The sequence below is a fragment of the Lygodium microphyllum genome, chromosome 2, assembly GCF_053477565.2.
Source record: "Lygodium microphyllum isolate KBCC chromosome 2, Lygodium_microphyllum_v1.1.10, whole genome shotgun sequence".
NCBI classification, from domain to species: domain Eukaryota; kingdom Viridiplantae; phylum Streptophyta; class Polypodiopsida; order Schizaeales; family Lygodiaceae; genus Lygodium; species Lygodium microphyllum.
The window spans coordinates 161932139-161953724 of NC_141136.1; the positions used below are offsets into that span (position 1 = coordinate 161932139).

A 21586-nucleotide genomic window follows, 5' to 3' on the forward strand; every position below is an offset into this window, starting at 1 on the left:
AGATGGGTTTCAAGAAACCCTTAACATCTTTTAGTCTAACTTTGATGTCTTTAGTTTCAAGGAATTCACTAGGTTCTCTAAAGGAATCTTTTGTTTCATCCCACTCGATGAGACCTCTACAATTCAAGAAATCTTGTTTCCTATAGCCTGGAAGGAGCTTCAAATTCTTGGCATCTCCTATATGAGACTCTAGGGAAGAGTAGATTCGAAACAGATGCGAGGGAGGTTCTGGGAGCAAAAATAGTTCAAGACCTGAACCAGGAGCTGTGTGAAGTAAGAACTTCATGCATGGTTCTGAATGAGCAAGAAGACTGAGAATCTTCTTTCCGACTCTGGCTCTCCTACACAAGTCGTTGCTTTCTTTTCTGTGACTTCTAAAGTAGCAGCTCTAGCTTTATCTACATGACTCTTCGGTATTCTTTTTCCACATCTCTCTAATGAGTGGCATATGGTTTTGGGAGTATTGGCCACTCTAGTATGGTATCAGGAAATTTGATTGTCATGACTCAGACAAGCATGAAGCATATGCTAGCGTATTCCTCTATAAGCCAAATGGGATATATTATGATCGGAATAATTGCTGCAGATCCCGAGAATGGCTATGCAAGCATAATAACTTATATGTTTATTCATATACACATGAATCAAGGAACTTTTGCTTGTATCATTTCATTTGGTTCGTGAACTGGAATGGATAATATTAGGGACTACGCGGGACTATACATGAAGGATCATGTTTTAACATTTTCTCTAGTCCCAGGTTTACTATCTCTAGGGGGTATCCCCCCACCGGCAGGTTTTTTCGGTAAACTCTACCTATTTTGGCATGGATGGAAGGCTGGTTCGTACCCATCAGTTCTTTTGACAGGGATCCTAACAAGTGTTATTTCTATCTATTATTACCTAAAGATTATCAAATTAATGTTCACTGGGGGAGATAATGCATCAAAAATTTATACACAAAATCCATTAATTTATTCATCTACTTCAATTTCGAAGAGTTCCATCGAAGTAGCTATGATTGTTCGTGCACCAGCATCAATCCCGTCGGGTGTATCAATCGACCCCATTATTGGAATTTCCAAGAATACCCTATTCCAGACTCTCTTCGGGTTGTCGCACGAAAGAATGGAATCCCTCCGAACAATTTCCATTTCAAGCTAATCCTCTCATTACAACTAGTTCGCCCCTATGATGGGTCACGAGGTATTGTTCTATCTCCCCCCTAGCTTGTATTTTTCCTTTCGTATCTAAAATCCTGCAATGATCACTCTAGACTATATTGATATTGGCCATATCAATATCGATATTGTCAATCTCAAAGAACAAGATGGAGTGATTCATGCGGAACCTTCTTCCTATGCCTGCTAATCTAATCCAAATTGGACAAAACGTAGAGTCCATTAATGATCTAATTGAAGGTAAGGTATTGACATCTCGAACGAATCTTGCTAGAATAACTATGTTACTTCCCAATCCTTTTCTAACCAAGCTAGGGCTAAGATGAGGAGTACTACTCGAACTCGAAATTTCAAGTGGTTATGGAGTGGCCCATTCCATCCCCTCGGGATCTCTCTTGAGGGACCCCAGGACCCCAAACCCCGAGGAGTCCCCTAAATCCTAATAGATGTTAACCAAAACTAGAAATTCTAAATTGAGAAATAAATTTTCAGATGAGGGTGGATCATCCACCCCCTTGGGGCCACAGCGAGTGGATTGAGGTCCATTGCCTCGAGGGTGAAGTGGTAAATGCTCTAGGTCCCAAATCCATTGCTTGTTGTATGGCATGGAGGTTCAAATCAATCTTCCCTGAGGCATGGAGATCTTGATTGTTTAGATCTCCACGAGTCAAAAGACTCTTTACTTATCACCGATAGGACCCTAAATCCTAGATAGGACCCTAAATCCTAGTTGTGCAAATGTTATTTAATATCTTACTTATCACCGATAGGATCCTAAATCCTAGATAGGACCCTAAATCCTAGTTGTGCAAATGTTATCTAATATCTTACTTATCACCGATAGGACCCTAAATCCTAGTTGTGCAAATGTTATCTAATAACTCTTTGGGCTTGAACAGGAAAGGGAGTAGGGTCCGTAATCCTACTCCACTCTTCTGGAAGTCAAGGGCTCCAGATCCTTCGGGGCAAGATGCACATCTTTTTTTTCTATACTATCCCATGAAGAATCTTTGCTTTGTAGGAAGTAGGAATTTGTAGGAAGTAGGAAGTAGAAATCTTCAACTGAGAACATATTAGGGTTCCATATATGCGGCAAATTCTGAAGAAAAGGAGCGGTAGGCTATGGTGTGGTGAGAACGGTTCCGACAAAGGGGTTCCGAGCATTGACTCTGCGAATTTTGGGAGACACTGACATTACCGACTCTCCACTACCCCAACATCCCCGGCGCTTCCTATGCCCGTAAACCCTGGGCACCTTGTGACACCTAGCATTATTTCGTGCGATTTCGGAGGAAGCAAAAGGAAGAAGAGAAGGGGGAAAGAAGAAGAGAAGAGGGAAGAGCAGGAAAAATGGTACGAGTATCATCCTCCGAGCATCTATGAGAAGGGATCGGGTTGACCCTTGGATTCACGCATTTTTGCTCGGAGTCAGGATCTTTTTCTCCCCCCCCCGAAAAAGAGAAGGAACATTTAGCAATGGGAGATTCTTGTGGGCAAGGAGGGATTCGAACCCCCAACATTGTGGTTCATAGCCACATGCTCTCATCCACTGAGCTACAGGCCTCGCCTACACTGGATCTGTCATTCCAGGAACCCTCTTGTTTTAGAAAATCATGGGTTCAATTCCCTCCTTTTCTTCATTTTGGATGGGTCATAATGAAGCGATACAGAGGCTGGGAATCCCCCTTCCTCATAAGGAGAGACTCTCTCCTCTAATTGGAGAGGAAGGGGTACCCGTTTCATGGGTCCCAAAAGAGAGAGGGGGAACAAAAGTCATTCATTCATTCTTTCTTTCTTTCATCCTGGAATCGAGCTATTTTCCGGGAGGGCTCCCCCTGCAGTATCGTTACTGCAGTAGAGTTTCACCACCAAGTTCGGGATGGATCGATGTGGTTCCTCCATGCCTGAGACACCAAAATATCAACCCGTGAACAAAAAGGAGCATAGGGCAGAGGAGGAGACACGTCGGCGGGTTTACATACAAGGCTAGGATTAAGGTCTAGGAGGTACCTCACTCTGGAAAAGAAAAAGAATGGTGCTCCTTCCAGCAAGTAGAGAACATTCCCTGCTTCACCTTTCCATCCCTTGTATGGATGGATAAGTGGGCCGGATCTATTCCTTAAATTAGCTTCTAAGCTGATGTTGTTAGACGGTCAAACCATAGGGCATAACCGGATCGACTCGATCTAGTTATGCGGTGACAAGGTTCAAATCTTCCGGTCTGTTAGGATGCCTCAGCTGCATACATTATTGAACTTCCACTTGGCACCTATCATGATGAGAAACGGCTCGTCTCGCCGTGACCTTGTACGTAAGAAGAAGAGAGCGCTCATCCTGAGGTGGGCTTTCTACTTAGATGCTTTTAGCAGTTATCCGCTCTGCACTTAGCTACCCAACATTTACCATGGGCACGATAACTGGTACACCAGAGGTGCATCCTTCTCGGTCCTCTCGTACTAGGGAAAGGTCCTCTCAATGCTCTAACACCCGCACCGGATATGGACCAAACTGTCTCACGACATTCTGAACCCCAGCTCACATACCGCTTTAATGGGCAAACAGCCCAACCCTTGGGACGTACTACCGCCCCAGGTGGCGAAGAGCCGACATTGAGGTGCCAAACCTTCCCGTCAATGTGAACTCTTGGGGAAGTTTAGCCTGTTATCCCTAGAATAACTTTTATCCATTGAGCGATGGCCCTTCCACTTGGCATCGTTGGATCACTAAGGCCGACTTTCGTCCCTGCTCAACTGGTAGGTCTTGCAGTCAAGCCCCATTTTTCCTTTGCACTCGAAGGCTGATTTCCATCCAGCCTGAGGGAACCTTTGCAAGCCTCAGTTACCCTTTGGGAGGCCTATGCCCCATAGAAACTCTCTACCCAGGACTGTCCCTTAACCCATATCTAACACAAGGTTAGAATTCTAGCCCTTCTAGAGTGGTATCTCACTGACGGCTCGGGCCCCCGCGGAAAGGAGCCTTCTTCACCTTCCACCTAAGCTGTGCAAGAGGAGCCCAAAGCCAATCCCAGGGAACAGTGGAGCTTCATAGGGTCTTTCTATCCAGGTGGAGGTAGTCTGCATCTTCACAGACATGTCTATTTCACCAAGTCTTTCTCTGAGACTGTGTCGAGATCGTTACACCTTTCGTGCGGGTCAGAACTTACCTGACAAGGAATTTTGCTACCTTAGGACCGTTATAGTTATGGTCGCCGTTCATCGAGGCTTTGGGTGCCGGCTCTCCCGTTATCGGGTCATCGACTTCCTTAACCTTCCAGCACTAGGTAGGTGTCAGCCCCCATACATGGTCTTACGAGTTTGCGGGGACCTGTGTTTTTGGTAAACACTCGCCTGGGCCTGGTCACTGCAACCTCCTTTGTGAGGAGGCACCCCTTCTCCCGAAGTTACACAGCCATTTTGCTGAGTTCCTCAGAGAAAGTTGTCTTGCGCCCCTAGGTATTCTCTACCTACCCACCTATGTCAGTTTCGGGTATAGGTACCCACTTTTCGAAAGTCGTTCGAGCTTTTCTCGGGAGTGTGGCGTGGGTTACTTCGGCACCGTAGTGCCTAGTGCTCGGATGTTGGCTTGGGGCATTTTTTCTACCCCTTATTTTTATCCTTGATGGATACATCAACCTTGCATCCTTAAGCCAATAACTATCTTTCAGCTAACTTGGCCTCCTCTGTCCCTCGAGGCCAACAAGGGATAGTACGGGAATATTCACCCGTTGTCTATCGACTACTCCTTTCGGCCTGATCTTAGGCCCTAACTAACCCTCTGTGGACAAACGTTGTAGAAGAACCCTTAGGTTTTTGGGGCATTGGATTCTCACCAATGTTTGCGTTACTCAAGCCAACATTCTTGCTTCCGTTTTGTCCACACCTGCTCCCACTGGTGCTTCCCTCTGGAACGGAATGCTCCCCTACCGATGTATTTTGACATCTCACAGCTTCAACAGACCACTTAGTCCCACTCATCTTTGGTGCAAGAGCGCTTGATCAGTGAGATACTACGCACTCTTTCAAGGGTGGCTACTTCTAGGCAAACCTCCTGGTTGTCTTTGCACTCTTACCTCCTTTACCACTAAGCAGTCATTTAGGGGCCTTATTTGGTGATCTGGGCTATTCCCCTCTCGACGATGAAGCTTATCCCCCATCGTCTCACTGGTTGACCCTTACCTCCTCATCCTTCGAGGAATCATTTCTAGTATTTAGATTTTTCCTCGATTTGGTACCGCTCTTGCAGTCCGCATCGGAACAGTGCTTTACCCCTAGATAGTCCAGTCAACTGCTGCGCCTCAACACATTTTGGGGAGAACTAGCTAGCTCTCGGTTCGAGTTGCATTTCACCCCTAACCACAAGTCATCTGCTAATTTTTCAACATCAGTTGGTTTGGGCCTCCACTTAGTTTCACCCAAGCTTCATCTTGGTCATGGATAGATCACCTAGGTTTGAGTCCACAAGCAATGACAATTGCCCTAACAAGACTTGCTTTCGCTATAGCTCCGGTGGGTTCCCTTAACCAAGCCACTGCCAATAAGTCACCGGCTCATTCTTCAACAGGCACGTGGAGAGATCCAATTCTCCTCCCACTGCTTGGAAGCTCACGATTTCATGTTCTATTTCACTCCTCGATCGGGGTTCTTTTCACCTTTCTCTCACGATACTGCTTCGCTATCTATCACTCAGGAGTATTTAGCCTTGCAAGGTGGTCCTTGTTGATTCACAAGGGATTTCACGTGCCCCATGCTACTCGGGTTGGAGCGTAAGCCAATGGTACTTCCAGCTACTGGACTCTCACCATCTAGGTTGTAGTACTCAACCACTTTGCCTAGCCACAAAGGTCTTTCCTCACTCTCCCACAACCCTGTCTTCAAGGTTTAGGCTACTCCCATTTCACTCGCGCTACTATGGGAATCACTTTTGCTTTCTCTTCCTCTGGTTGCTAGGATGTTTCAGTTTGCCAGGTTATCTCTTGTCTGCCTATTGATTCAGCAACAGTTCATAAGGTTAACTATTCGAGAATCTCCAGATCTATGCCTATTTTTGACTCCCCGAAGCATGTCATCATTTAGCACACCCTTCCTCATCTCTGGGTGCCTAGGTATCCACCATAAGCCCTTCTTTATTTGAACCTCATCATTTAATGGGATGACATGTCATTCTGAGGTGCTATTTTGCGTATTCACATAGATCTTATCAATGTCTATCACGAATAGATCGTGAGTCAACCTGCCCATTGGGTCCAAGAACCCTCCATACCAAACTAATGTGTGTGATTCCACTGACTTGGATCACAGGACTCGAACCGTTGGCATCCACCACAGGGTAAGCCATCGCCTATTAGGCCTACCTGATGGAAGGATCCATCAGGGGCATACAATAGGCGATGACTTCCCCCCGAACACAGCCTACAACTTTCACTGTACCGTGCTCTCTGAGGAGCAACTCCCCCTGAATGAAAAGGCTCCAAAGGGAGATCCCGTGCTAGGCATTCTCGTAGTTCAGACTCCCGATCTACGGGGGAACCAGACTAGAAGAGGCTCTTGGCCGGCCTTTCCTTTTCTTTTTCTATCAACTCTTTTGCCTCAAGAGCGAGTGGTTGCCCTTCTCCGACCCTTATCGCCAACTAGAGCAGACACCAATGCATTCTACTCCTCTAATCAGGTTTTATGGTCGGTCTGTGACCCCCAGATGATTTTGGCATCCCCTAGGGTGATCTCGTAGTTCCTACGGGATGGGATCGGTCCATGGATCTTCTTTTTGCTGCATCATGCTTAGGTAGTTGAAGAGAGATAGTTCATCAAGCTGTTTGCAAGGGCCAACTCGATTCTCTTCCCCGTGGATCCCTACTAGATCTGGGAGAGCCACCAACTCCAATCAATGCTCATGTACGACCCATACCGAATCTAACCAACCACCCATCCTACTCCCCCTACATTATTGACAGCTCATACTTGTTTCAATAGAGCCTTTCAGTGGCATGTTCTGGTCCTCCCTCCCCCATTCCTAGGGAGAAAGTTAGCCACCGGTTCTGGTAGGAGATGCTATCACCACCGCCTAAATGATTAGGCACCCAACCCATAAGCGCAATGACCCACTTGCAAGGGCGGTGCTCTACCAACCCCTATGCTTTGGCCAAGTGAAGTATATATGTGAACAGATTTGATGCTTCTTTTCCTTATCCTTGGCGCAGTTGAACCATCCTGGACTTGAAACAAAGACCTCGCCCGTGAAGTGAATCACCACACCTACACCGAGATCATATCTGAATTCTCTCTTAGGAATGATTCTCCTTTCGAAACGCAATGTACAACTCCGTGTCGTACTGCGCTCTCCAAGTTTGCGTGGAGTCTCCCCTCCCTCTTTCGTCGTTAGTAACAAGTTTTGTTGGAAAAGAAAAAAAAAGAGAGGCATCGAGAGATTTTCATCAACGCTTAACTCTGGTCTGTACACTCTAGGATCCTTTTTCGAACCTGCTCTTATCACAAAAGAGAGAAACAAAGACATTTCTCTCAAGGTATCAATTTGGTCTAGGGGTCGCCCGAAATACCCAATTGATGTGGATAGACTGAAATATTGGGGAACAATTGTCACCTGACATTCCTTCTGTGTATAGGTCTAAACTCCCAGCCTTTCTGAGTAGTCCTTCTTGGTTGAAGGGCTCCTCGAACCTAGGAATTGAAATTGATTGTTGCTTCTATAGACCCATGAGTAAAGCAGAAGAGGCTCGAATAGTATGATCCTTCCGCCACCCCCCAATCAGAAGGGTGGTCCCGTAGTTCTTGGTCCGTGAATTAGTGTTCTTAGGTGCTCCTTCTTTCACATCTAAGCCAAAGTTGTTCAACTTGTGCTCAAGAGATAGTCATCAATACACTGATAAGGAATGTATAGATTCTCGAGGGGAGCCTTTGGGGGTAAGTGGTCCTCCCTAGTTCACCCGAATCCCATGGTTGAATAGAAATTTGGATCCCCATAGGATTTCACGTGAATCGCCTTGTCCATCCTCCCAAGAAAGAATTTGATCTTGAAAGTCGAGACAGGAGGAGTACACCATGCTAATGTTCCTTGGTAATAGAATTGGATTATATCCATGTTAGGGTTAGGCGCTGATGGGCACATCTAACTACCCATGTGTCTGAAAGTTTTCACGACCCAAGTACAATGACGCAATTATCAGGGGCGCGCTCTACCAACTGAGCTAATAGCCCATCATGTAGGCTCCCCTAGTCCATAAGGAGTGAGAGAGGCCTACCATGCCGAAGCAGGGAGCCCATCCCCATCCCCCGGATTTCCCCGAGGAAGGATGGGATTCTTTTCAATTTTTTTTGACCTAAGGGAACAAGCTCATGGATTAGGTCTTGTTTCACCTCTAAGACAAGAAAAGAAAAACCCGTTTAGGGGTGTGTAAACCACTTCTTCCAAGACTTGGAAGAGTGAGCAGAAAATCGAAGTGTCAAATAAGTATGAACTCTCCCTGAAAAGGAGGTGATCCAGCTGCACCTTCCAGTACAGCTACCTTATTACGACTTCACTCCAGTCACTAGCCCTACCTTTGGTATCCCCCTCCTTGTGGTTGAGGTAATGACTTCGGACATGGCCAACTCCCATAGTGTGACCGGCGGTGTGTACAAGGCTTGGGAATGGATTCACCATTGTATGGCTGACCGGCGATTGCTAGCAATTCCGGCTTCAAGCAGGCGAGTTGCAACCTGTAATCCAAATTGAGGCCGAGTTTCTAAGGTTAGCTTGCCCTCACGGGGTCGGGATCCTGTGTCCTGGCCATTGTAGCATATGTCTCGCCTAGAGCATGAGGGGCATGCTGACTTGACATCATCCCCACCTTCCTCCGGCTTATCACCGACAATCTATTTAGGGTTCCAATTTGAGTAATGGCAACTAAACACAAGGGTTGTGCTCGTTGCGGGACTTAACCCAACACCTTACGGCACGAGCCGACGATAGCCATGCACCACCTGTATCCACGTTCTTGAGGGCACTCATTTTTTTCAAAAGGATTCGCAGTATGTCATGCCCTAGTAAGGTTCTTCGCGTTGCATCCTATTAAACCACATGCTCCACCGCTTGTGCGGGTCCCCGTCAATTCCTTTGAGTTTCATTCTTGCAAACGTACTCCCCAAGCGGGATACTTAACATGTTAACTACAGAACTACACGGGTCAATACCTACAATGCCTAGTATCCATCATTTACGGCTAGGATTACTGGGGTATCTAATCCCATTTGCTCCCCTAGCTTTCATCTCTTAGTGTCAGTGTCGGCCCAATAGAGTGCCTTCACCTTTGGTGTTCCTTCTGATCTCTATACATTTCACAGCTCCACCAAAAATTCCCTTTGCCCCTACCGTACTCCAGCTTAGTAGTTTCCACCGCCTATCCAAGGTTAAGCCCTGGTATTTGACAGGGGACTTAAAGAGCCACCTACATACGCTTTACGCTCAGTCATTCCGGATAATGCTTGCATCCTTTGTCTTATCACAGGGCTGTTGGCACAAAGCTAGCCGATGCTTATTCTTCAGATACTGTCATTGCTTCTTCTCCGAGAAAAGGAGTTTACGACCCGTGGGCCTTCTACCTCCATGATGCATTGCTCCATCAGGCTTTCGCCCATTGCGAAGCCGATGCTTATTCTTCAGATACTGTCATTGCTTCTTCTCCGAGAAAAGGAGTTTACGACCCATGGGCCTTCTACCTCCACGCAGCACTGCTCCATCAGGCTTTCGCCCATTGCGAAAGATTCCCCACTGCTGCCTCCCGTAGGAGTCTAGCCGTGTCTCAATCCCAATGTGGCTAATCATCCTCTCAGACCAACTACTGATCGTCGCCTTGGTGAGTCATTGCCCCACCAACTAGATAATTAGATGCAAGCCCCTCCTCGGGCGGATTCCTCCCTTTTGCTCCTCAGCTTATGGGGTATTAGCAGTTGTTTCCAGCTATTGTCCCCCTCCCAAGGGCAAGTTCTTACTTGTTACTCACCCGTCTGCCACTGGAAACACCACGAGGATGCTCCCTGTCCGACTTATATGTGTTAGGCATGCCGCCAGTGTTCATCTTGAGCTAGGATCAAACTCTCCATAAGATTCGTAGTTGCATCACTTATAGCTTCTTATGCTCTTCTAGCTCTTCCTTTTGCAAAGGAGGAAGATTCAACATTGCCGTGGAGAAATCGGAAGAAGATATTCTATTTTCAAGTGCCAAGATCAAGGTGAATCTTTTCACTTCCTATTTTATTAGCTTGAGGTTCATCCCCAGTATATCTATCCCTATCAGTTCGTGTCAATACCACGAGCCTCTTTTAACCATTCCCTTATGAATCAAATTGAAGAGATGGAAGAAAAATATTGTATTCGGTTGAAATAGAATTTGAACTGAATGGATGACTTGGGGAACGAAGTAAAGATAAAGGGATTGTACCCCCCGTCCCATGCGAATGGCAAAATTGGTGGGCTGATCTCATTTCAGGTTCTTGGAGACCCACAATTCAGTAGCTAAGTCGACAAGCAAGCGATGCTGGTCTTCTTGTCGTAGATTCTTTTGATTAGAGATGGCCTTCTCAAGGGTTTGTGAAAGGAGGCGAAGGGAGACCAGAGCGGACTGGTCTAGGATATACTTGAATATACCAAAACACCTAGTCAAGTAGCAAAGAGTCCCATATGTCCTCCTAATAAGAAAAAAAGGGTAAAAAAAGAAGAAAAATGTGAGAAAAAGCCTACTCAAAGCATGTACGAGATACAAGGAGGAGGGAGGGAACAAAGAGTCAAAAAGAGAGAGACCGAGGGATCATGGCACTCTAGCTGGCCATGCCAATCCTGCCAATCTTGTCGATCTTGTTGATCTTTTCCTCAAATCTCACTTTTTTTGTGTTTTTTGGGTCTATTTCTTCCTCTCCAATAAGATAGGCAATTCCAAAAACTCCAGGCTCCAAGCCCTCAAAAAAGAGTTTAGGTTGTTGAGTGTGTCCTCTCTTGTCTCTTCTCGTGTAAGAAAGAGCAGACCATCATTTTCTAGACTAATAGGTACCCCAAATCAATCGTTGAGTAGCTTTTCTACTATAAACATGAGAAGGACAAGCTCGTGAGAAGCCAATGCTTGGGAGGTCATCAGACCCTCGTGATAACTACTCCTTTTCCTACCTAGGATTGAGGCCTCCTCCTCCTTTCCATAATAGGGGAGCGTTTGGGTAGGCCAATAACTCTTCTCTCTCTACCCTATCGAAGTTTGAAAAAGGAATAGCTCTTGCAGAAGGGGTGGTGCAATACTTGGTGCATGTCATCTCAAACTCCACCCCAGACAAAATGCCCACATGGTTCCTTGACTTTAGCTTGCAGGGTTCCCTCCCATGTCAAGCTAGCTCCATTTAAACCCGGATAAAGAAATAAAGGCTTAGGAATATCCTTTCCCCACTGGGAAAATATGTACTTCTAGAAGGAAGGAGAGTGGTAAGCTTCCCACGTATTAGGTGCCCGCACCTTGCCCATAAGTCCAGCATAGATACTCATGTGGCATGCAACCATAGCTAATTCCTCGAGAACCAGCTCTGGTGGCAGGGTAGTCTTCCCTAAAACCTCTTTCATGGTCCCCTTGAGGTCCCTCCTAAGGTTTGCTATGGTTGTTGATCCCCCCTCAGTCTTCTGGGATATCAGCCTAGGATAACCAGCCAAATCCTTATAGGAAGTTGCAAACAACTGTTGTACAGGGCACCTTCTTTGGAAGTATTGGGTAGTTCCTCCCCTAAATAGGTGAAATAGCATATAACTAGCTTTTTCTATGCTAGAAGAGTCACAGTTAAGGTGGTTTAGTAGCTCTTGAAATTGATGAGGGAGACATTTCAGCCATTCCACACACCCCGATAGATCATCTGCCAAGGGATACACCCGTCCTTCCATAGTGGTAGAGGGAACTAAGCTTCCGGGCATGCCTAACGGGGCAGCCGAGGCTTTTTCAAACTCCTCATACAAGGTGAGTATTTCCCTTTGGCCGGGTGCTCTAATGGGAACTAACCGAATAACCCCGGAAGTGATTTCTTCCTCCGTCCACTCTATTGGGTCCAAACCATCCAAGTCAAAGTGTTCTACTAAGAACTCCCTAGTAGCGCGGTCTTCTTCTTCGGTCATCCCAAAAATTTCCTTGTCTTCTAGATTTCCCAATTTTTCGCTTCCCTCTCCACCTCCTCTGAAACCAACCTAAGAGCATTAACCATATGATTAGTGGCATTCTGATTATTCCTAGATTTGAGGAAAAGATGGACATGATTGCCATCACCCGCTCCAGCCAGATCATCAACCAGAGGCTCAGCGGGTAAGGATTCCTCCCTCTCCTTCTTCTCCTCTTGTTCAAATAGTCTCTTGTCATTGTAAAACCCCCTCCAAGGTTCTTCATTGCTCAATATCTCTACCAAATGAGACTTCACATTGTTTTTCATTGGCTCTCCTGATTGGCCCAAGCTCAGCTCAATCACTACCCTCCCCCACTCCTTCCTTTTTTGCACCACCTCCCCTACAGCCTTTAGATCGGATGGAGTCGTCTAGCACCTCTCCAAAAGAATAATAGTTGATTGGTTCAATTCAGTTAGCTTCTGTGTACTCTACATAAGATTCATACAGAGACCCGAGTGTGGGGATTTTCCTTGCCCCTAAGAGGAGCTCATTCCTATGTTAGTAACACACCTTTTCTGAGATCGAGTCTAACATCCCTGTGTGGTCTATTCCCCCTCTGATTAGCTCATTGAGGGCCTCCACGTGTTGCCTAATGTAGCAATCTCCTCTTCGCGGCTACCCTAGGAGTTAGTATGTCCAGGTAATGAGTCCGCTTGCCTTTTTTTAAAGCTTATCTAGCAGGTATGGGTCTCTCTTCGCGGTTACCCTAGGAGTTAGTATGTACACGAATTGGCGCCTAAACCCTCTTGTTCTGTCTTGAGCGTCCCACGTGGTGTTGGTGGTGACTATCAGGAGTCCTTTGGGATCTGTTGCGTAAATCGGACCCTTCTTTACCTCACAGGTGACTCTATCCCCTGAAATGATCTTTTTGAGCACTGAGCACTGAGCACTGGGCATTATTGACCTTGGAGGGAATATCAGGAAGTGTCAGCATAATCTTATCCTGGAGTGCCCTCATTTCAAATCTGTTAGTGAGTCTAAGGATATCAAGGGCACATCAAGACTCTCCCAGGATAGACTCAAGGAGCTGCACTAACGTAGACTTTCGTGTAGCTCTAGGTCCCCAAAGGTACAAATACACCTGCTCTTTGTTATTCTGGGTAAACAAAAGCTTCAGGAAGGCCATCAATAGATTGATTTTGAACGAGTTGCCATCCATGAGGTCAATAAGAAATCGTTTTTGTACCTCTGTCAGGGGGGTACTGGGGAGAAACTCTGCTCCCCCACGAGTGAAGGCCCACTGCCCGGGTTGGGGAGGTAACATGGTATAGCTATCGCTCTTGGGGTCTATCGTCAAAAAACCGTTTAGAAAGGGCAATCCTTGCAAAGGATACGAAGTCTTGTACAAAGACTGACACAGGTTCTCCTTCACCATTTCTTCGAAATAGCATTGGAGTTTCACTGAATGCGTAGCATCTGTGTGGTTTTTCCGGTAGTAGCAAGAACTTGACCCCTTTCTTGATCCCATGGTAGAATCTTTTTTCCACAAAACCTGAGGAGCTTTCGATCTAATCTGCAAGAGGGAAAGATTTTGGGATGTGTATCTCATTTGAATAGAGAATCAAAAAACAAGTTAACTGGGTCATGAAAAAGATAGAAGAGTTTTCCTCTACCGTGCGTGTCTCTGGTTTCAGTGACTGTCATGGCTTCAACCTTACAATACGGGTGGGTCCAAAGTCATCATCGGATCCTATCTTATAGGAATGGATATCCTTTTTAGGTTATTGAATCTTTACCAGACAGCCTTGTTGGGGCGAAAAAAAGAAGAAAGTACGAAAGCTTGATCAATCAAATTGAAGCTCAGATCCTTTTAAAATAGGTTCCTCTTCAAGTAGTAATTAGTGATATGGATAGGCTCATACCAACTCATCAATCTCCTTTCTATCAAATTCGTGGAATACAACTTGAATAGGACAAAACAAAAAAAAATCATTGGCTAATTGTTCATTCGATTAGACAATTTTCTATCTTTTGATTAAGCATCTTTTGATTTCCATTTGATCTCTTAATCTATTCCATCCTATTGGAGTGAGCTTGGAGCGAGCATCACGGGCACTGCACAAATCGATTGGTTTCTGGAAATGGAGCGATTCATGACGTGAATACCATGGATTCTATATCATACGGGAATGATTATGGGCCCATATTAGTACTCTCGAACTGATCGGCAAACACAAAAGGGTGAGGCACCAGATTTGTAAAGTAAAGTTCTATCTATAGGAATGAAGATTACTTCATGTTTAAGACGTTCAAATCAACAAAGAAATCTCTTTCTCCTCACTACTTCTTTAGAATGCTTACTAGAGTTAGTAGACTGATTTCAATAGAAGGAGAAGTGAAGGAGGGAAGGGTGAAATGCAAAAAAGGAAGAATTGAAAAGGATTGAAACAGAGAGGGCTTTTACACCCCCTATTTCATAGATTCTTTCGTATGGAGAAAGAAAAACAATGAGAGAGAGTTCTAGTTCTGTAATCCTATTCTGAATTTTCTTTGATTGATGAGGAGCCGTATGAGGTGGGAATCTCATGTACGATTCTGTATAGTGACACTGGAACTAGCTATCTGTCGATCATTCCACAACTACGCCCAAAAAACCTAGCTCTGCCCTATGTAAAGTTGCTAGAGTTTGGTTAACCTCTAAGTTTGAGGTAATGGCTTATATACCAAGAATTAGCCATAATTTGCAGGAACATTCTGTGGTCCTTGTGAGGGGCAGAAGAGTTAAGGTCATACTCGGTGTAAGATATCATATTGTTAGAGGAACTTTAGATGATGTAGGAGTAAAGGATCATAAGAAAGGGCATCCTAGTGCGTTGCACAACACGGTCGTGACTTGTATCATCGCGATGATTCCGTATCAATTGTTTTGATATGTCAAACGCATAGTTGACCTAAGAATGGAAGTATTGACAGGGGACTGAAGCCTGCTATGGCAAAAATGGATGATTATCCATCTATTTGTGTGAAACAATTTAGTGTTCAAGGTCTTACTCTTTAGTAGGCTGAGTCTCACCTGGACTCCCACCGCGAAGATCTTCAAATGTCTTTTCTCTTTTGGAACGGGTATAGACTACCATTATGGAGATTCTCCAAAGATTTTGTTAGCATTTGGTAATCAAATCGAGAAACCCACGGATATTTTGAGTCAGATGATTGAAATGCAAGATTTTCTCTTTTCTATTTCTAGACTTTGATCTTTCTCTATTCCTAGAGAAATGATAAGTAGATAGTGCTAGGAGAAGGAAGAGGAAATGGATATTCTATGCCTAACAAGTCAATATGAATTTTTGAGGTATTTTCAAATTACTTTGATTTGTTCTATTCAATCATATGGAAAGCTGCATATGATGAAAGTCGTACGTGCAATTTGGAGGGAGATCTCCGAGTAGCCAGAAGATCCACCCTACAATATGGAGTCAAAAAGCCAAAATAAAGTCTTAGGTAAAAGTCAATTGGGATAGGAGACGAAAGACACATCTGTAAACTCATGTTACATTGCAGCGTCGTAGCAAATAAAAAGAGAACCATGGAATTGGATCCGATTTATCAGAATCGATTGGTAAACATGCTGGTTGATCGAATCATGAAGGATGGAAAAAAATCATTGGCCTATCAAATTCTTTATCAGGCTATGAGGCAAATTAGGCGAGAGATAAATAGAAATCCACTGTCTATTCTACGACAATTCGTACGTGAGGTGACTCCTGATGTTGTAACTGAATCCAAACGTGTGGGTGGATCAACTTATCGGATTCCTGTTGAAGTCGTACCTGCAGAAGGAAAAGCTTTGGCTATTAGATGGTTATTGGTTGCACGTTGAAAATGTTTAGGTCAAAGTATGGCTTTAAGATTGAGTGATGAATCAATGGATGCTACCAAAAATTCTAGTAGTGCGGTACGAAAGAGGGAAGAAATTCATAGAATGGCAGAAGCTAATAAATCTTTTGCTCATTTCCATTAATCTCAGATTTGTTTCAATCCACAAAGAAAAAGAAAGTCGTGGATTGAAACCTTCCATTTGTTGTGCAGTGACAGGTATTAGGAATCGGAATATGCCAGAAACTTCTAGTAAAGAATCGGATGACAAAGAAGAAACATATTGGAATCCTAAGAGAAGATTGATAACGATTGATTATACTTTGAAAGTCTCTTCCTCGAATTCCTTTTCCTTATCGAAGGGGAAGAGACTAATACAGAGTTGAGAAACTCATCGGATACGAGATCCATTGTGGAACCAGAACAAATTGCGGCATACGTCGAGGGATCTACATGCTCCAAGCAATTGTCACGATTCGGGAAACTTTTTCTAGTTGCGAACTGGGAACAAAACCTTCACGCTTCATCCAAATGTACTGAGCTTCAACTTCGATCCAAGGGGATTTGACCGAGAAGAAATTTCATTTTTCCTCACTCATTTCTTTTGTGTCACTCGCAATATTTTGATTCTCTTCGAGAAATTCCATTTCATGAAAAGAATCCCACCATGGACAAAATATTGTAGTCCCATTTGTCATATTAGGATATTGGTTTCTATAGGGACTGGAAATCCATATTGATTCGGTTGTCAATGGATGATCTAGATTTCTCTTCCCAATGAGATACAGAAGAGAACTTCATAATTCTCTCTTACCAAAGATTGAATACGTAATGCATAACAAGGATGATAAAGCAAATAAGAGCCAAGAACTCCGAAGTATCTTGCCCTAGATTCATTGTATCTAGGCATGAAGCCAAAACTCTTACAGGTTCTTTCTTCTCCACTAAAACTATCTTATCTGAACCTCTATTGAAAGCTTGGGATCAAATCACCTCGGAGATAGCTTTCAAAGCTATTATTGGTGGTAAGCTTGGAGAGGTTGACAACTTGCTATGATAAACTGCAACTGTTTGATTATTTAAGATTCCAATATAATGACCAAGGCCTTGACTTTTGCCAAAGCTTCAATGGCCTTGAGCCCTTGGCTCTTCCAAGAAAGTTGCCCGCATCTTCAATTTCTATCTACACAATAAACCACAATAGTATAAGATGTTAGTAGATAAATATCCAATAATATTTGTCTACAATGCATAATATACTCTAATATAAATCACAATGGATATCTTAGAATTGTCTTTCATACCACCTTAGGGTTTTTATCTTCTTCAAGAAGACTATCATCATATAGATTTGTTGAACTTTTTGGTTTCTCCTCTCTAATGGAGACTTCAGTTTCTCTTCATACCCCATGTTATCAATACCAAGTCTCTGTTGAATTTGTAAGAACTATTCCTCTGTAGATATCCCCCCTTTTCATATTCCACGATTTGATTAATACAAGAATGCAAGGCTATAGAGTTGTCTTGAAAATTCTCTTCCTCAACACCAAGAGTTGCTAGCAATTCCTCTTTATAACCTATAAAATTCTTATCATTTTGACCCCATGCTGCAAGGATTGCCAAGCAATAATCTTCTCTAAGATCAAAAAGGTGTTGAATATCATTTAGCAATACATATCTCTTTTTGTTGATGAGATAACTAGGAAATGTTGGGACACATTCAAGAGGACCTGTTTCAATCTCTGCACTCAACTCTATCTCCTTTTCTTCCACTTTTGTAATGTTCTTACTTTTAAACAAAGCAACATCAAATCCCTGCACTAACTGATTCTCAATATCCTCCTAAAACATTTCCTCCTTCTCTTCAACTTTTTTGTCTTTGCTTGCAATATCCTCTATCTTATTCTCTTGTATTGTATCTGAAGAACAACTATCCATATATTGAAGATATACAAGAAATCCAACATCTTTTTGTACAAGAAGACATTGATGTTGATTTTGATGAAAAGGACAATCTGCTTTTCACTTCTTGAATTCCTTATCAATAAGGCTAAACCTTGTTTGCAAAGTTGTTCTAGCAGCATTGGTAGCTTCCATTACATTCCTATAATGGACAAATCCCTCAATCTCTAGGCCTTCCATATGTCTATCATAACACTCTCTAAAATCCTTCAGTTTATAATGGACAAATCCCTCAATCTCTAGGCCTTCCACATGTTTATCATAACACTCTCTAAAATCCTTCAGTTTATCTTCAAGATCCTTCAAGAGCTCTTGTAAATCAAAGGGAACATTGAGCATATCTCTGATGTAAACAAATCTAGATGAATTTCCAGTTGCATGAAGAAAATCAAAGAGCTTTTCATCATAGGTATCCTCTAGATCCTCCTCCTCCATTCCCTCTAAAGAAAACTTCCTTTTAGTCATCCTGATTACTCATAAAACCAAATCTAGAAAATAAAAAAATAAAATTAGGGGCATAATATACCAATCGACATTTGTTCATATCAAGAAGACTAAAGAAAGATTGCTTAAAAATTTTAGTCAAAACCTACAAGGCATTGCTTTTGTATTTTGAAAAATTTAACATGTTTGTTATGTTAGAGATTTAGAAATGCAAGATGAATGAAGTGAATTTTTCTTTTATGGAGCAGAGAAATCATGAAATTCTATGTCGTCTCATTGATTAAAATTTATTTTACATTTACGACTTATGAAACACAAAAATAATAATCCAAATAGCTTCACAATTCATAAAATCGTGTTTTACACGTCACTTTAACCAAAAAACTTGACAAATTTGCATTTTATACATCCAAAATTTTTTTCCAAAATAATACATCTAGAACATCAAAACCCCATTGTTTAACATTTGTACAAGACCAATATTGATAGAAAAACTAAGTAAAATCCTTATAGAATTTCTAAGTTCCTGATGTATCTTTCTCCTCTTAAATCAACAAACATAGATCAGTGTTTAACAATGATGCCTTATTTCATTCATCTTGCATGTTGAAATCCCTAAGATATCACACATGTTTAATTGATCAAAATACAATGCCTTATAAAAAGCAAGTTGACTACTTAAGAACAGAGAGCATGTAGTTTCGTGTTTCATTGATCAATTTTTATTTGACATTGAAGACTCATGAAATGTGACAACAAACTTTCAAAACCCTTTGTAAATGGTAAAATCACGTAGACTTATACGTTAGTGAATCATTTTGCAGGAAAGGTTACAAATTTGATCATCTTCAATGCCTCAAAATTCAGGATTACAGAGAAAAAATGACAAGAAAAAGTTTGATACATGAGATTTGCAGTCCCTATTGTTGAGAATAAATGGTTTTTGTTAGAATACACCTGGTTTGGGCTGTGATACTTACAAGATAAATAGTTTGTCAAAGACAAGACAAGATACATGAAAGAAATATTAACATAAACCCAACCTTGAGTTGTCATATATATATATATATATATATTCCAATGATTGTTGCACGTTTTTTCAAGAAGTACAGTGCACTAATTTAGAGGAGGTGTACTTAAAAGAAAAAAGACAATGCTATGGATTATATTTTACCTTTAAAAAGTGGAGCCATAAAAGCACTATCATGCTAAAAAGTAAGTGACATGTGGCACAACTTCCCAGGAAAAAATTGTCTGCCCTTTGCACGTGTTAAATTAACTACGCATTACAATAGCCACACATGTAAACCAACATCATTTTAAACCCAATTTCTAAATTGCAAAAGAGTTTTTTCAAAGACAAAGCTCTTTCTATACTCAATCACACCAACACAATACTAACTTGGTCACAATGCAAAATTATTCTTCAACACAAGGCTACTAAAGAAGGTTTCATCGCCCAACATACATGCCGAACCCTTGAAAATGTAAGTTTTTTGAAAAATATAACCTAGCTCTGAATCACTTGACAAATCTCACCAAATGATTCCAAAAAAATCTTGACGTATGAAACATGATTAGTTACGGTTCTTTCCATGGACAAGAGTTATTTCATGTTTCGTACATTGCTTGGAATGCAAGTTTCTTCAAATAGAATCATGGATCAATAGAGCTTGATCACACATAAGTATAATTTTTTTCCACTAATGTTAATAAGATTTAGGTGGAAAATATTTAAATATTATTGATGTGAACATTCAGATAGATCTTCTTTCAAGGGTTGAATTCATTGGGAATAAGATGCGAGATTTACAAAATGACAAATGTTCTATTGTGAGATTTGTTAAACTTCATGACATTAATTGTCTTTGATCAAATATGTATCCAAAAAATAAGTGGTGTGTGAAATACAAGATGGTATTTGCTTCTCTTGTCCGGAAGACCTCTTCATGTTTCATACGTCTTGTGTTGCCTGCATTGTTTTATTGAAATTGGAGGTAGACTATGTGATTAGTGCTTGTTTGCTAAACTTCTAAGTGATTGTAGATAACATTATATCATATATTTAGAGATATATCCTAATTTGGTTGTATTATTTGTTTTCTTGGATGTTTCAGATGGCTAGAACTAAGGCCACTACAAGGAAGCAAAAAGTTGATCTTAGATGTCTTGCTTCAAAGATCTATCAGTTCTCCAAGTCTTCCAAACTTACAAGAAAATCAAAGCCAAGGAGAAGGTTCTCACAACATGTTAGATGCCTAAAAGAGATTAGAAGTGCAATGAAGGCTCTGAATAATGCAATCCCAAAACTGTATTTTCAAAGGCTTGTTAGAGAAATTTGTGTCAAGCATAGTCTTAATAGTTTTAGATGGATTAGGGCAGCTCTCAATTGTATTCAGGAGGCTACATAAGATTTTTTGATTGATTTTTTCTAATATTATTATATCTGTGATACTCATGCACATAGGCTAACACTTATGGATAAAGACATGATAATTCCTAGGAGATTGAGATACATGTTTTCAAAGGTCCTTTAGCCAGTCCCCCTTTTTGATGTGAAGGCTTTCAATATTTTAAATGTGCCTCCATATAGAAAGGAGAAAAATTATCCAGGTCTTAAGGTTGAAGATGTCACCCATGAAAAGGACACAAGACAACATGAGAAAGAGAAAAATGCCATAGAATAGCAGGTAGATAAATGGAGGGAGTATAAAAGAAAGAAGGAAGAAGAAAAGGAAGCAAAACAACTTCTATATTTTGAAGAGGAGTTATTTACCCTTCTTGAAAGGGCTGACCTTAAGGACTTCAATGTTTGTTGTTTTTTACTTGGTGATATTAACAAAAGATCTAATATGGTATTTTTGGACTCAGATTGTGTTCAAATTCTTAAGAATAAAGTGAGAGAAGTAAATGACTCTATTATTCTTACTAGGATGAGGTATAGTATACAAAAAAAAAAAAAAAAAAAACTCCACTATATTTTTCTAGCAATAGACTTTCATGTTGATGCT

At 42.1% G+C, this 21586-nt stretch overlaps 1 protein-coding gene, 1 non-coding gene and 1 pseudogene across 2 annotated transcripts in view; 1 reads left to right on the plus strand and 2 right to left on the minus strand.

Annotated features, from left to right (window-relative positions):
* LOC148040555 (uncharacterized protein At2g34160-like) overlaps positions 1 to 21001 on the plus strand; it is a 186519-nt gene extending 165518 nt beyond the window's left edge. Inside the window, exon 5 of the mRNA XM_087700798.1 lies at positions 20693 to 21001. Within this exon, the coding sequence (XP_087556924.1) occupies positions 20693 to 20986 (294 nt within the window). The 3' untranslated portion in view covers positions 20987 to 21001. The remainder of the gene's footprint in view (positions 1 to 20692) is intronic.
* Positions 2672 to 2745, minus strand: TRNAH-AUG (transfer RNA histidin (anticodon AUG)). Its single transcript has one exon. It is a non-coding gene; the product is annotated as a tRNA-His (tRNA).
* Positions 3397 to 6169, minus strand: LOC148040558 (25S ribosomal RNA; annotated as a pseudogene).
* Positions 21002 to 21586: the final 585 nt, after the last annotated feature.